This window comes from Myotis daubentonii, chromosome 2 (genome assembly GCF_963259705.1).
Source record: "Myotis daubentonii chromosome 2, mMyoDau2.1, whole genome shotgun sequence".
In the NCBI taxonomy this organism is placed as follows: Eukaryota; Metazoa; Chordata; class Mammalia; order Chiroptera; family Vespertilionidae; genus Myotis; species Myotis daubentonii.
In genome coordinates this window covers 175,255,949-175,270,736 of record NC_081841.1, presented here as the reverse complement: position 1 = coordinate 175,270,736, position 14,788 = coordinate 175,255,949, and the positions used below count along the sequence as shown (strand labels likewise).

The following is a 14,788-nucleotide window of genomic DNA, read 5'->3' as shown; positions in this document are numbered from 1 at the left end:
TGAAATGCTGAAAGGTGTCCTTTGAGATGAGGAAGAGGAAGAAAAGGGTAAAGATACAAATTATGAACAACAAATATGCATCTATCAACAAGTGAATCTAAGAATCAAGTGAATAAATAATCTGATGAACAGAATGAACTGTTGATTATAATAGAATCAGGGACATAGAAAGGGAATGGACTGACTATTCTTGGGGGGGAAAGGGGTGTGGGAGATGTGGGAAGAGACTGAACAAAAATCGTGCACCTATAGATGAGGACAGTGGGTGGGGAGTGAGGGCGGAGGGTGGGGCAGGAACTGGGAGGAGGGGAGTTATGGGGGGAAAAAAAAGAGGAACAAATGTAATAATCTGAACAATAAAGATTTAATTTAAAAAAAAAGAAAAAAAAAAGAAAAGGAAGATAAACAATCCAATCAAAAAATTGGCAAAGCACCTAAATAGACACTTTTCAAAAGAGGACATTCAGAAAGCCAAGAGACATATGAAAACATGCTCAAAGTCACTAATCATCCGAGAGATGCCAATCAAATCAACAATGAGGTATCATCTCACACCTGTCAGAATGGCTATCATCAACAAATCAACAAACGACAAGTGCTGGAGAGGATGTGGAGAAAAGGGAACACTCGTGCACTGCTGGTGGGAATGCAGACTGGTGCAGCCACTATGGAAGACAGTATGGAGTTTCCTCAAAAAGTTAAAAATGGAACTCCCATTTGACCCAGTGATCCCACTTCTAGGAATATATCCCAAGAAACCAGAAACACCAATCAGAAAGGATATATGCATCCCTATGTTCATAATGGCACAATTTACCATAACAAAGATCTGGAAACAGCCTAAGTGCCCATCAGCAGATGAATGGATTAGAAAACTGTGGTACATATACACAATGGAATACTATGCTGCGGTAAAAAAAAAAAAAAAAAAGGAACTCTTGCCTTTTGCAACAGCATGGATGGAACTGGAGAGCATTATGCTAAGTGAAATAAGCCAATGAAAGAAAAATACCACATGATCTCACTCATTTATGGATAATAAAGACCATTATACACTGATGAACAAAAATAGATACAGAGGCAGAGCAGCATTGAACACACTGTCAAACCACAGAGGGAAGGCTGGGGAGGGTTGGAGGGCAGGAGTGGGGGTAGAGATCAACCGAAGGACTTGTATGCATGCATATAAGCATAACCAATGGACATAAGACACTGGGCCGGGGTTGGGGGGGGTGGGGAGGCCGGGGGAATGTCAAGGGGGGGAAGGAGACATATGTAATACTCTTTGTAATACTTTAAGCAACAAAACACTTTAAAAAGAAAAAAGACACTACAAGAAAGAGGAAAAAAAAGAATCAACCAATGAGTGCATGGATGGCTAGAACAACAAATTGATATTCCTCCCCCGCCCCCCCCTCCCCCCCGCCTGTACCCCCTTCTCTCTCTCAAATCAGTAATTTTTAAAGCATTTAAAAAAAAACAAAATAAGTAAACACAAACAATATAACAAGCATAATGAAGAAAATAATATAAGATAATGTGATAGAGATGGGAGGACCTATCTATTTCAGAAAGGGTGATCAGGAAAGGCATGAAGTGATAACATTTAAAGTAAAGCATGAAAAATGAAAGGAGCTAGCCACACCGAGATGGGAGGGAAGAGCATTCCCAGGCAGGGGAACAGTAAGTGAGAGCACCCAAACCTGGTTAGAGCTTGGTATGTTTGCAGAACAGAGTAGATGTGAAGGAATGCAGGAAATATTGGTGGAGTAGGGTTCAAAGTGAAATTATAAAGAGAGGCAGAAAGGAGTAGGTCTTTCAACCAACAGGCATTCACATTATTAACCATCTGCCAAGCACTCTTCTTAGTTCTGGGGATAAAAAAATATAAATAAAAATAATAAAAATAAAAAAATAAAATGTCAGATAAAAAGGCTTTTTTCAGAAAGAATAAAACATGACACTTCAATGAATTAGCATAGCAATTAAACAATTAACAGGTCAAAGCATATTTGTGTAACAGACATTGAAAATTAGTTTTCTAATAAGGCTATTGTGCTCTAGAATGCCATATAATAATTTTGTAACAATTATCATCAATGAAAAAACGAAACATAGTTACTTAAATCAGAATTTAAGTATAAATAACTTGCATTGATATATTTGAGGCATGTTTTTAAGAAGGGACATTATGAAATTTAAACTCTGTAAACATTTTAATGGTTGCAAATACAATACTTAGAAACTCATCTATTAGGTCTTCATTTCAACATCTATTAAGTGACTTAAGTTAATATTTATTTTCTAAAAACTTTAAACTTCTAAAAATGTAAACTTCTCTTCTAATAAATGTGATTCTTTTACAAAAAATCTTGAAAGGATGGTTAAATTTAAAATATTAAATTCAAAAACAGTGTATAAAATAGGAAGGCACATTAGAATAGAGTAAATTTAGCCACTGTCTTATTCTGTTATATATATAATAAATTAAAATGAGAACTTTTATAATTAAAAGCTGACAAGCTCATTTGCTCTTATTTTTAAAAAGGCAGTATTAAAGAAAGTTAAATTAGATTTTACCATCTGTTTAATGAGTTTCAGGACAGATATAATTTCTTTTTAATCAGGACAGAAACTTTATTTACAAATGTTGACAATTAATTTAGTTTAGAGATATGCTGGTGAAAAGCAAAATAAAGAATTTATTATTATTTCCCTCCTTTTGAATCATTCTTATTTTATTTTATTTTATGTTTTACTTTATATTAAATTTATTGGGGCAACATTGGTTAATAAGGTTATATAGGTTTCAAGTGTATATTTCTACAATACATAATCTGTATGTTGCACTGTGCTCCCACCACCCAAAGTCAAATCATCTTCTGTCACCATATATTTGGCCCCCTTTGCCCTTTACTATCCCCACCCTTTCCACCATACTGTTGTCTTCCTCTATGAGTTACAGGGTGTGTGTCTTTATTTGTTTTGCTTTTCTTTTTTTTTTTTTTGGAAGGGAGAGGGAGGGAGAAACATGGAGGAGAGAGAGAAACACTCACTGAACACTGATTTGCTTACTCCCGCCCCCCCTCCGCCCCCGCCCCGGTGATCAAGCCCACAACCTGGGCTTATGCCCCCCCAAAAGGAACAAAACTAGTGACTCCTTGTTAGCATGGGAAGATATCCATCCAGCCAAGCCACACTGGCCAGGGCAATGAGTTACAGTTTTATATCCCACATATGAGTAAAATCATATGGTTCTCAGCTTTTTCTATTTGGCTTAGCATAATATTTTCAAGGTCCATCCATGTTATTGCAAATGGCAATATTTCATCTTTTCTTATGGCTAAGTAGAATTAACTTGTATATATGTACCACATCTTCTTTATCCCATCATTTATCGAAGGACACTGGTTGTCACCATGTCATGGCCACCATGAATAATGCTGCAAAGAACGTAGGGGGGCATATATCTTTGTGTATAAATGTTTTCAAATTTGTTGGGTAGATAAGAGAAGTGGGATTGCTGGGTCATATAGTAACTTCATTCTTAATTATTTGAGGGACCTCCATACTGTTTTTCATAGTGGTTGTACCAGTTTACATTATCACCAGCAGTGAATGAGGGTTCCTTTTTCTCTACAACCTTTCCAACACTTGTTATTTTTTTATTATTTTTAATATATTTTATTGATTTTTTACAGAGAGGAAGGGAGAGGGATAGAGAGTTAGAAGCATCGATGAGAGAGAAACATTGATCAGCTGCCTCCTGCACACCTGCCACTGGGGATGTGCCCGCAACCCAGGTACATGCCCTTGACCGGAATTGAACCTGGGACCCTTCAGTCCACAGGCCGATGCTCTATCCACTGAGCCAAACCGGTCAGGGCCCAACAGTTGTTATTACCTGTTTTGTTTGTAATAGCCATTCTTAACAGGTTTGAGGTATCTCATTGTAGTTTTGATTTGCATTTCTCTAATAGCTAGTGAAGTTGAACGTCTTTTCATATATCTGTTGGCCATTTGTATGACTTTTTGGGAAAACTGTCTCTTCAGGTTCTCTACCCATTTTTTACTTGGATTATTTGCTGGTTTGTTTGATGTTGAGTTGTATGAGTTATTTATATATTTTGGATATTAACCCCTTGTCTGAGCTATTTTTTTGCAAATATCTCCTCACATTTGGTTGGTTTGCCTTTTACTGTGCAGAAGCTTTTCAGTTTAATACAATCCCAAGCATTTATTTTTGGCTTTACTCCCCTTGCCTTTGGGGTCAAATTCATAAAATATCTTTATGACCAAGGTCCATAAGAATAGTACCTATGTTTTCTTCTATGTAATTTATTGTTTCAGGTCTTATATTTAGGTCTTTGATCCATTAATTATTATACATGGGGACAAACTGTACTCTAGTGTCATTGTTTTGCATGTGGATTTCCAATTTCCCCCCACACCATTTATTGAAAAGGCTTTGTTTTGGCTCCTTCCTTTTAAAAAAAATTATTTGCTCTTACACATGTGGTTTTGTATCTGGGCTCTCAATTCTGTTCCATTAGTCTGTGTGTCTGATAATTTTCACAATCAGACCTGCCTTGTAAAAAGGCATATAAATGCCATTCAAACTCATTACTATAAATCTCATGATTTGTGTTATTTCTAATGAAATCAATTAAGTTTCCATTACATCAATGTGAAACACAGAATAAATGCAGAACTTATATTCATAAGACATACATTTCTTAAATTATCATGATTCATACTTTAATTTTTATATTTTTCAACCTTTACAGTGTTTTAATTAAATCTTCATATAGCATTTATTTCAGTTTTTCAATATCCTGTGCCTAAGAAACTTTCCCATTTACCCCCTGTTACCATATTCCTCTCAAAAGTCAGCCTACTTTCAACGTGAATTAACTGCTTCAGAACCATAGGTGCTATGTAGTTAACTGCTGCTGACCTGCAATACATATATCCAGAAACTATTCTGCTCTGCTCTGACTAGTCACATCTTCAAAGCACACTCATAAAATGGCATTTAAGTGACTACAGAGTACATTTATTGAGTCTGCAAAACATTATAGACTCATAATACACCTACAGAATGATGAGAATATGCATGAGCCAGTCAAAAATTAAGTATGACAGAGTGCTATAAGAGATCACTAGGTGAATTATTATTATTTGGTTTTGCATACCAAAATTTGCAAAATTTGGAGTTGAATTGTGACAGTTTTCAGGAGAGGACTGTACATGGCCAGCGAACTGGTCCGGGCTGGATCACCCCCAACACCCTAATCAGGGTGAGGCCAGCTGGTCAATCACCTTGGCTGGCAGAAATTTGGGGTGTATCTCATGTGCCTGGTATTGATAAAAATGGTTTCAATTTTTAAAAAAATAAATCTGAATTTAGTGGGAACTGACTATATTTTGCAATCTCATTTTTATTATATAAACCACATTTTACATTAGGTTTTAAACAGAAAGATAAAGGTTTTAGGCTATAAATAGCTAAAATTTGTCCTAATCACCTAAATAGAAAATATAAAAGTTCTAGTGTTCAGTGTTCTTTCAATATATTTTCCAATCAAAAACCTGGCAGATAAAAGGCTCAAATTTTAACAAGCAATGACAATGTATAAGATCAGCAGCAGCCAAGTGAATATAAGTTCAAATTTTTATCTAACATAAAATAATTACATACTCTTTAGATAATAAAAAATAAATTATCAATGGCCAAACCAAATCCCATTACCTTCAAGAAGAGTTTTTATACTTTCATTTCCAGTTGATTGTACACTAATTGAAGTAGTTGGTTATATGCTGACAATTGATTTTTTTAATGAAATGGCCAATAGTGAAGTCAGTGCATTATACCACACACTCCAGAAAGCAACTTTCCATTGAATTTACTCAGACAAACTAATTGCTAAATTAGATGACCAATGCAAAGTTATTGAATGCATTTCAAATACTTTCCTCTGAACCAAAATATAACTAAATGTGTTTTGATCACCGCTGCATTGCTAATACAAAGTCAAAAGTGCTTGTCTTTCTGGAATATTAATATTGTAAGCGTGGGCTCACAACATCATCTCCACTGCACAACATCATGTGCAGTGGAGATGAGGGGGGAAGGAGTCAAGGTGTTATAGTAAATTCTCTGAACAAGAAAAGGAGTCTGCAACGGTGAATTTCCCAGAGACAGCTGCCATCCCCTGGACAAATAGATCAGAATTACCAATTGACCAATCTAATCTAATAAAAGACAAACATGCAAATTGACCATACCTTCGCTATGCCTTAAGCCATGCCCACCAGCCAATCAGAGCGACTGTATGCAAATTAACCCAACCAAGATGGCGGCCGGCAGCCATGGAGCTTAAGCGAGCAGGAGGCTTGCTTGCTCCAGTGATGGAGGAAGCCAAGGTTCCCCGACTGCCGAGGCCCGGCTGTGAGCTTCACTCAAAGCAACAAAGTTGCAATTATAGAAGGTAAATAAACCCAGATACCTACTTTCAGCCGGCCATGGCCATGGAGCTGGAGCGAGCAGGAACCGGCTCTCAGCTCCACTGAAGGCAACAAAATTTCAATTATAGAAGGTAAATAAATCCCAGAATAAAAAAAGAAAGAAAGAAAAGGAGAGGCTGGGAGCTTCCATCTCCGATGGGCTTGGCCAGCCTGAAAACTGCCCTCAGCCCCTCACCCAGACTGGCCAATCACCCCAGTGGGGACCCCCACCCTGAAGGGTGTGTGACCAGCCTGAAAACAGCCATCCACTCCTCATCCAGGCTGGCCAGGCACCCCAGTGGAGACCCCCACCATGAAGGGGATGTGACCAGCCTGCAAACAGCCATCAGCCCCTCAGCCTGGCTGGCCAGGAACCCCAGCAGTCCTCCCACCCTGATCCGGGACACCCTTCAGGGCAAACCAGCCGGCCCCCATCCATGCACCAGGCCTCTATCCTATATAGTAAGGAGCTTCCCCCTGGTGGTCAATGCGCTCCCACAGGGGTGCTCTGCTCAGCCACAAGCCAGGCTGATGGCTGCCAGTACAGCGGTGGTGGTGGGAGCCTCTCCTGCCTCCTCAGCAACACTAAGGGTATCCGACTGCAGCTTAGGCCTGCTCCCTGCTGGCACATGGACATCCCCTGAGGGCTCCCAGGCTGCCAGAGGTATGTCTTATTGCCAGCTTAGGCCCAATCCCCTGGGGAGCGAGCCTAAGCCAGCAGTTGGTCATCCCCCGAGGGGTCCCAGACTGCGAGAGGGCACAGGCCGGGCTGAGGGACCCTTCCCAAGTGCACAAATTTTTGTGCACCAGGCCTCTAGTCCATTATAATTGACTAGTTCTGCATCACTGTTATAGGCTATTAACAATAGAAAAAAGTTTCTAAAATGTTTTATAGTAAGTAGTTTAATGGGAAATAAAACTTAGTTTTCAGAATTCAGAAACTTTGAGATACTAACATCTTTTTTAAATCCTGTATATTTTTTTTAATATTATTAAAAACTAACCTTATAACTACCCATTGAGATTCTCATCTCAGTGTATCATAGCTCTAAAGTTACTATTTTCATATTGGTATCCTAGGAACAGAATGAGAAATAAGAAATGCAATTTAGCAGTCTTTTCCTATATAAAATAAGTGTCTCAGATTTCTGCTTGAACCCAGTAGGCTGTGATTATTGAAATACATATTATAAAATGTCTCCATATTATGGTTTTAAATAAATGGTTATGATTATTGCTTTTACACTCATTTAAAAATCAAATTAACTTACACACAAAGACAGCTTTCTAAAGAAGTCTTAGTCTCCCTAGGAAAAAAAAATATGGAACAGAAACTGATAATATTCTTATATGTGTCAAAATTGTTAGGATTGAAGAAATAAACTATTACTTAAATCTATTACTTTTAACAATTACAACATTTATTGGTTTTGAAATAATATAATCATAGAAAATTGCTCTGATTTTATTTTTTATGTTTCATATTGAAAATAGGCAAAGTAATTTCTAAGCAGTGGGTCATTATCATTTACAATTGCTCAGAGGTTGGGATTTTAACTGCTGATATATTTTTATTTGAAAAATAATAGATTTTATTTAATACCTAAAGATAAATTGCTGCATAGCTGTGACTTTTTTGCTGACAACTTTGCCCTAAACAAACTTAGTTGTCATGAAAATACATTTCAAAATTAGTTTAATAGGAGTGAAAATCTGAATTAAAATGTTCATACATTTCCTCAGTCATGAACTAAGAGTAATCAAGGTTTATTTCCATGTATAATCAAAGCGAATTCAGTCTGATGCAAACATCTAAGACAGTTCATGATAACCCTTTAGAAAATTCCTCACTGGCTATTGATTATACCATATTTATCACAGGTAATTTTGAAAGGTACAAGCATTGCCCACCTCAAGCACAGGCTTTAGAATGCAGAAAGCAGCTGGAAACTATCTCTCCTAAATGTATACCTCCAGCTCTGTGGTCACCACAGAATTCTGGATGCCCCCTTCGGTGTCTAAAAGGCATCTCAAGTGTAACAGAACCATAATTTCTAATCAACCTCAATGAGCAAAACCCAGTCCTGCTCCACTCCCAAGATTTTTTTTTTTTTTTACTTACTGAAACAATTATCCCACCAGACCTAGATATTATTCTTATTCTTTCTATCACCTCAATTTCCAATTGATCACCATTTCTGATAACTCCACTTTCCATTCAACCTAAACCGATCCACTTCTCATATTATCCACTCTTATTCTAACTTCAGTCACCATGATCTGCTTGGATAACTTTCTTCTACTCTTGCTCTTTCAAGGTCCATTTTCCATAGTGAAGCCAAAATTATTGTTATAATACAGTAATTAACTTGTATCATTCTCCTTCCACAGTCTTTAATGGTTTCCCACTCAACTTAGTACAAAATCTAAACTCCCTGCCACACTTCCTCAATCCAGTTTGCCTTTGTCTCCTTCCTTCACTTAGTATGTTCCAGCCACATGGGTTTGTTGCGCTCGGAATGCAGTAAACCTATCTGTGCAGTAGGTCCTTTACTATTTCCTCTGCCCCAAACACAGTTCTCCCAGATTTCCCAGTGACTTCTTTCTTCCTTTCCTGTTTCCTCTTTCAGTATCAACCCAACCACCTCCCTTTGCTTGGCCTCCACTAGTGCAGTCTTCTCAAGTACCTTTCCCCACTTCATCCTGTTTTGTTTCCTGTATATTTGTCAGCTGCATTTTTAGTTGGTGTTTGTTTAATTTTTCTTAGAATGCAAACCCATGAGAGTAGGGTTGTGTCTGCTTTGTTTACCTCTCTCACCTCAGTGCCCTGTGCAGGACCAGGCCCACAGTGGGACCTCCATAAGTAGTAGTTGAATATTTTGAATAAATGATCTAATAAGACATCTAAAAAGTGGCATTTACAAAGTGAAACCCCTATCCACTTGTTTGGTGACTCTAATTGCAAAGGTTACAGGGTAGCAAATGAGGTGCAGGTCAATGTTGGTCCAAGAAGAAACGTATTTGGAGGCTAATGTATGAAGCCATTTTTTGCTAATAAACATGGCTGGCTTATTTCCATATGCTTATATAAGAAAAAATAGACAAGAGGGACACTTGCTTATCCCTATGATGAGAGATGATATTTTCATGGTACACTTTACCAAATGCGCTTAATATCCCTTACAATAAAATATAAACTCATTTTTTACCGCAAACACAAGGAACCACCTAAGTCTGCAGATGACATTATGAAATATATTCCAACTTGTACTTCCTCCCTTGTCACACAGTGACTCCCAATTAATAAATTCTCACTTATAGGACACAGTTTCCTGAGCCTTTTCACACCTGACACTGTGATGAGTCCTTTTAACTATCCCTTAATTTTGGCAGTACAATAGCCACCCCTGCCAGGGGACACACATATGATCAGCAGTCAGAACTCTGGTAAAATCAAAAACTTCTCTTCATCTCTAGGAGAGCTGGCTTAGGGAAGAACATGTTCTAAGACTTTAAGGTGAATATTTTAGTGATACCTGTACAAACTAGACTTCTTGCTATCTTCTGTAAAAATCTAAATTTCAATCAGATCATCCTAGTAGACTTTTAAAAGGTAGACCTCAAAGGTAGAATTTTATATGACATTTTCTTGTAGCCCTAGAATAAAGCTTAAGTATGAATAATTGGAGATCTTAACACTAATATTAAGATAAAAGAACGGGACTCAATTTAATACAGGAGCTTAAAAAATGAGATTGTTTCCCTTTGTCACCTTTAAAAAGAGGTGGTTTTGAAATCTGTGAAACAAGAAGAGGAAAATGTTATGCTGAATGGGTTACATCAGTGAACCCTTCTCCTGAGAGTTGTTATAAACCCTATCCTTTGAGTATCTACTTATTTCTTTGTGAATGTGTTTTCTTATATCATACACTCTCCCCTATAGCAACTCCATCATTATTACCTATAGCAGGGCATTCCATCTGTTTTCATCATGTCATATGTTCCATAAAATAGTTGGGATGCATACCACCTGACACATATATTTCTGTATTTATAAACTATGTGCATGTGCTATTGCGCTGTTACACATTTAATACCTATTTCTACAACCAAAAAAAAAGTTAACAGAATGATCTAGAATACATACACTACACAAAAAGTTCTTTCTTTCCCTCCAGACCTCCTGTGGATCAGCTTGTGCACTCTCTGGGGAATGCTTACCCCACTGTAGAGACTACTGTGAATTTACTGTGTCTCATTGAGAGGAGCAGATTATATTCAGCTCTTCTGATTTTATGATGAATTGTGCATTAGAGTTTTTGAATAAGCTTGATCTACATACCATATTATATTGCATGATGCCATGGGGGTGCCACCTAGACCAAGGCATTTCTTCCTTCAGCTCAGATAATACTGTTGGCTGCTGATGACTCAGAACTGAGTTAATACTACCAGCATCCACCCAGGAGCCCTTATCCAATGAAGGTTCAACTGGGGGGATAAAGACACAACTCCTTGTCTCAATTCAGGACAATCTGAAAGGGCCCTTCCAGTTCCAGAGTTCCTACTGGATTCAGATGAGACTTCTGTTACAGATATAGTACAGTTACTTGCTCCCTCTGCACAGTCCTACTTCCTCCAGTCCCTCACATATTGCAAAGGTGCTCTGCCATAGATCTGTATGCAAATCTATGTTCTAGGTTCCAGAGTCCCTTCCTGGGGAACCCCAACAATGACACATAGATTTAGAAATCTAGTTTGCTTATATGTCAAGTTCCAAATAGATTGTTTATTGAGCCACTAAGAAACTCAAGAATTAATGCAATATTCTAAGTTTTCCTAAACCCTCATTCATTTCTTACTGAGTCAAAATTTATTTTAACTGGACTCTGTGTTTCTCATTATGGGAAGCAAGGTTTCAAAAATTTGGCAAGAAGAATGAACTCCCTCCTCCTGAGTTCCTGAGTAATATTCCCTGATGGACTTAATGTCATTGCTGCTGCGGGCAGCAGCCTTTCTCCAGACTGACCTCAGCCATTCTGCCTCAGCTTCTGGTCAAACTCCTACTCTTCACTCTGGCCCCTCCTTCACTATCACTTGAGCTCCTGACCCAATCCCAAGATTACTCATTTCCAAGAAATGTCTCAGCACTTGGCCCACCGGAAGTGTAAGGCACCTACCAACTTGCCTTACTTTGGACATTTGTCTCTGAGAGAACTGGTTTAATTCACTAGAGGCCTTGAGGTTTGACTCACTAATAGTTGTGACATCATTTGCTCTTACATTTTTCTCAAAGGAAGTTATTTTGGTTCTGCCTCCCCTGGGAGAGGTCTATTTTCCTAATATAACAGTCATAAAGTAAACAAAGTAGCCATTATCATTGACACCTGGATGGTAGAAATCCATGGTTTTGGACACAGGCCACCATGCCCTACTTATATAAACTTTGCTCAAGATACAGAGACGCTCATAAAAATAGGATTATAAGAACTGGCTCCACATAAACTTAACTTTTGCAGAACAATCATGAGAAACATACCAGTGACTCTAGAATACTTTAATATCAATAAAAACTCAGTATTATGCTTAAGTATAGTTTCAGATATATAATAATATAATGCTAGGAGTATCAACTGTACATACACAGTTTTGCTTAGGAAAATGTACATATATAAATTGTTATATGAAGACCAATAACTAAAAAATAGTCATTCTCACCTGAAACCCCAATAGATGTAGAATTAAGAGTAATCTTTATAGCATGTAACATAATATTTATTTCTGACTGATAGAGTAGTTCAATGAAATATTATTTAGATATATACTGTGCCATATATTGTTCACATGCAGTATTGTTCATTAGGTTGAATAACATTACTAAGTATAAAACAAGTATTTCATAAACAATTAGAATATGCAATAATATATAAAAGGTGATACAGAAAATAAGTACAAGAAATGCGTATTTTTTCATTTATGACAACTTTTGCTGAAAATGTGGCAAAACGCCTTAATAGAAAGGCTCAGAGACTTACCTGGAAGGTGAGGTTGGCATCTCCCATGCTCTGCTATGTGTTTTCTTTAAAGTCAGTTGTTCTAGTGTCTAAAGCTTATTATTGGAGATGAAGCTCATCCTGAAAGTCTCCTTATTTATTAGAATTCTGAAGCCGGGGCTCCTTTTCATGCATACAGATGGCCCACCCATTAAAATATTGTAGCACATTGACTTTATATGAAAAACCACTCAACCAAATATTTCTAAAACCTTAGATTCAAAGAAGTTATTCCAATACTCAATTGTAGGTAGGATTATCAGATAGGATTAACAAGTCTATCACATGCAATGGAAAGCAATCACTTATTATTTACCACTGAGAATACCAATAAGAGAGGACCAGAACTTACCTGAATGACATGCTTCAGTTTATCAATAATCTGATTTATCACAGGATCAGTCCCCTTGACTTTGACTTCAGGATTCCCAGACTGGGCTTTGATTCCACTTCCAACCACACGCTGAGTGTAACTAACAAAGTGAACAGCGGAAGATACATGGCTTAGTCACCTGGTCAGGGTATTACCTGCTACAACTATTTGAACAGATTTGAGTTCAGAATATCACTCCTTTGAGAGTATACAACAATGTATTTTTTTCTTGGAACAGAACCTGGTAGAAATTGCAGTGCTTTTCCCGGAAGAATGTTTAGCATGGAAATGTAAATTATTTTACTGCATTACCCTCAAAGGACACAACCCAAAATTAATTGTGTTTTTTAATATTATTTACCAATATGCTAGAAAAAGTTAATATACATTTCACCTTGTTACCAATTCTTGCTGACTTACACTATGTCTGAATCCATGTTATCTGGGTCACTTTACTTCATTTTACATATGATAAGTCCCAATAATTTTTTTACATATTACACTACAAATGAACTATAAATGTATATCAATTGCATAAGTGAAAATCACAATTATTATAAGTAAACAAATAATACAGGCACACTGTTTTTGCAAAAAGAGAAAGTGCAATCTGCTTTTGCCAAGGTTCACCTAATGGTGAACTACAAGAGTCTAGCAAATCATCTATAACAATAAAAGCATAATATGCTAATTAGACCAGACATCCTTCCGGACAATCTTCCTGACTAAGCTGGGGCTGCGGGGGAAGCCTGGGTCCTGGGTGCCTGCCGGCAGCTGGAGAGAAGCCCAGGTCCCGGGTGCCAGTGGCCAGAGGGAAGCCCAGGTCCCAGGTGCCAGAGGGAAGCCAGTGCCAGCAGCTGGGGGAAGGAAGGCCTACTCTTGCTCGAATTTCATCCATCAGGCCGCTAGTGTTGTATAAAAAGTGATTGCACAAGCAGTGAAATTCATGGCAAGTCACTACCTCTCCAAAATGACAATCATATAATTTAAATCAGGTATTCATACAAATATTTAAACTCATCAGTCACAAAAATGTATTATGTGCCTCCTACAATATTCAAATCCTATACTAGGTGACTGGGATCATAAGAAGTTATAAGACTCAATGTTTGTCTCACAATGCTGATTATCTTTCTGGGAATATAACGTATCAATTAACTTGTACATTCATACATGCATTCATTACATTTTACTATATTTTAGAAATACCTACAAGTAAAAGGTGAAAGATTTATGTGATCTGAAGAGAAACCAGAGCCCATCAGCAGATGATTGGATTAGAAAACTGTGGTATATCTACACAATGGAATACTATGGAGCTGGAGAGCATTATGCTAAGTGAAATAAGCCAGTCAGAGAAAGATAAATATCGCATGATCTCACTCGTGTGTGGAATATAATGAAAAACATAAACTCATGAACAAAAATAGATCCAGAGACAGAGAAGCATCGATCAGACCATCAAACCTCAGAGGGAAGGTAGGAGAGGGTGGAATTAAGGGGCAGAGATCAACCAAAGGACTTGTAAGCATGCATATAAATCTATCCAATGGACACAGACACCAGGGGGGTAAGGGCATGATTGCAGTTGGGGCTGGGGGCAATGGGGAGATAAGGACACATATGTAATATCGTAGTCAATAAAGAAGAAAAAATAGAATGAGGTAAGAAAAATACCTACTAGATTCTAGCAGTGTAATCATTCTTACTTTCCTGACAGTGTGGTGCAATATAAGGACAAGAGAACAGTTATAGTATAACATGAGGAATGACTGAGATGCTCAGTGCGCCAAGGGGAAAGCTGGAAGGAACAGCATATATCAAGTGACACTTAGAGATAACACAGCTCGCAGAC

General features: G+C 37.6%; 1 protein-coding gene across 1 annotated transcript in view; it reads right to left on the bottom strand.

Moving 5' to 3' along the window:
* Window positions 1-14,788, bottom strand: part of GPC5 (glypican 5) — a 654,824-nt gene that overhangs the window by 204,245 nt on the left and 435,791 nt on the right. The window contains exon 6 of the mRNA XM_059681213.1: window positions 12,913-13,033. Within this exon, the coding sequence (XP_059537196.1) occupies window positions 12,913-13,033 (121 nt within the window). The remainder of the gene's footprint in view (window positions 1-12,912; window positions 13,034-14,788) is intronic.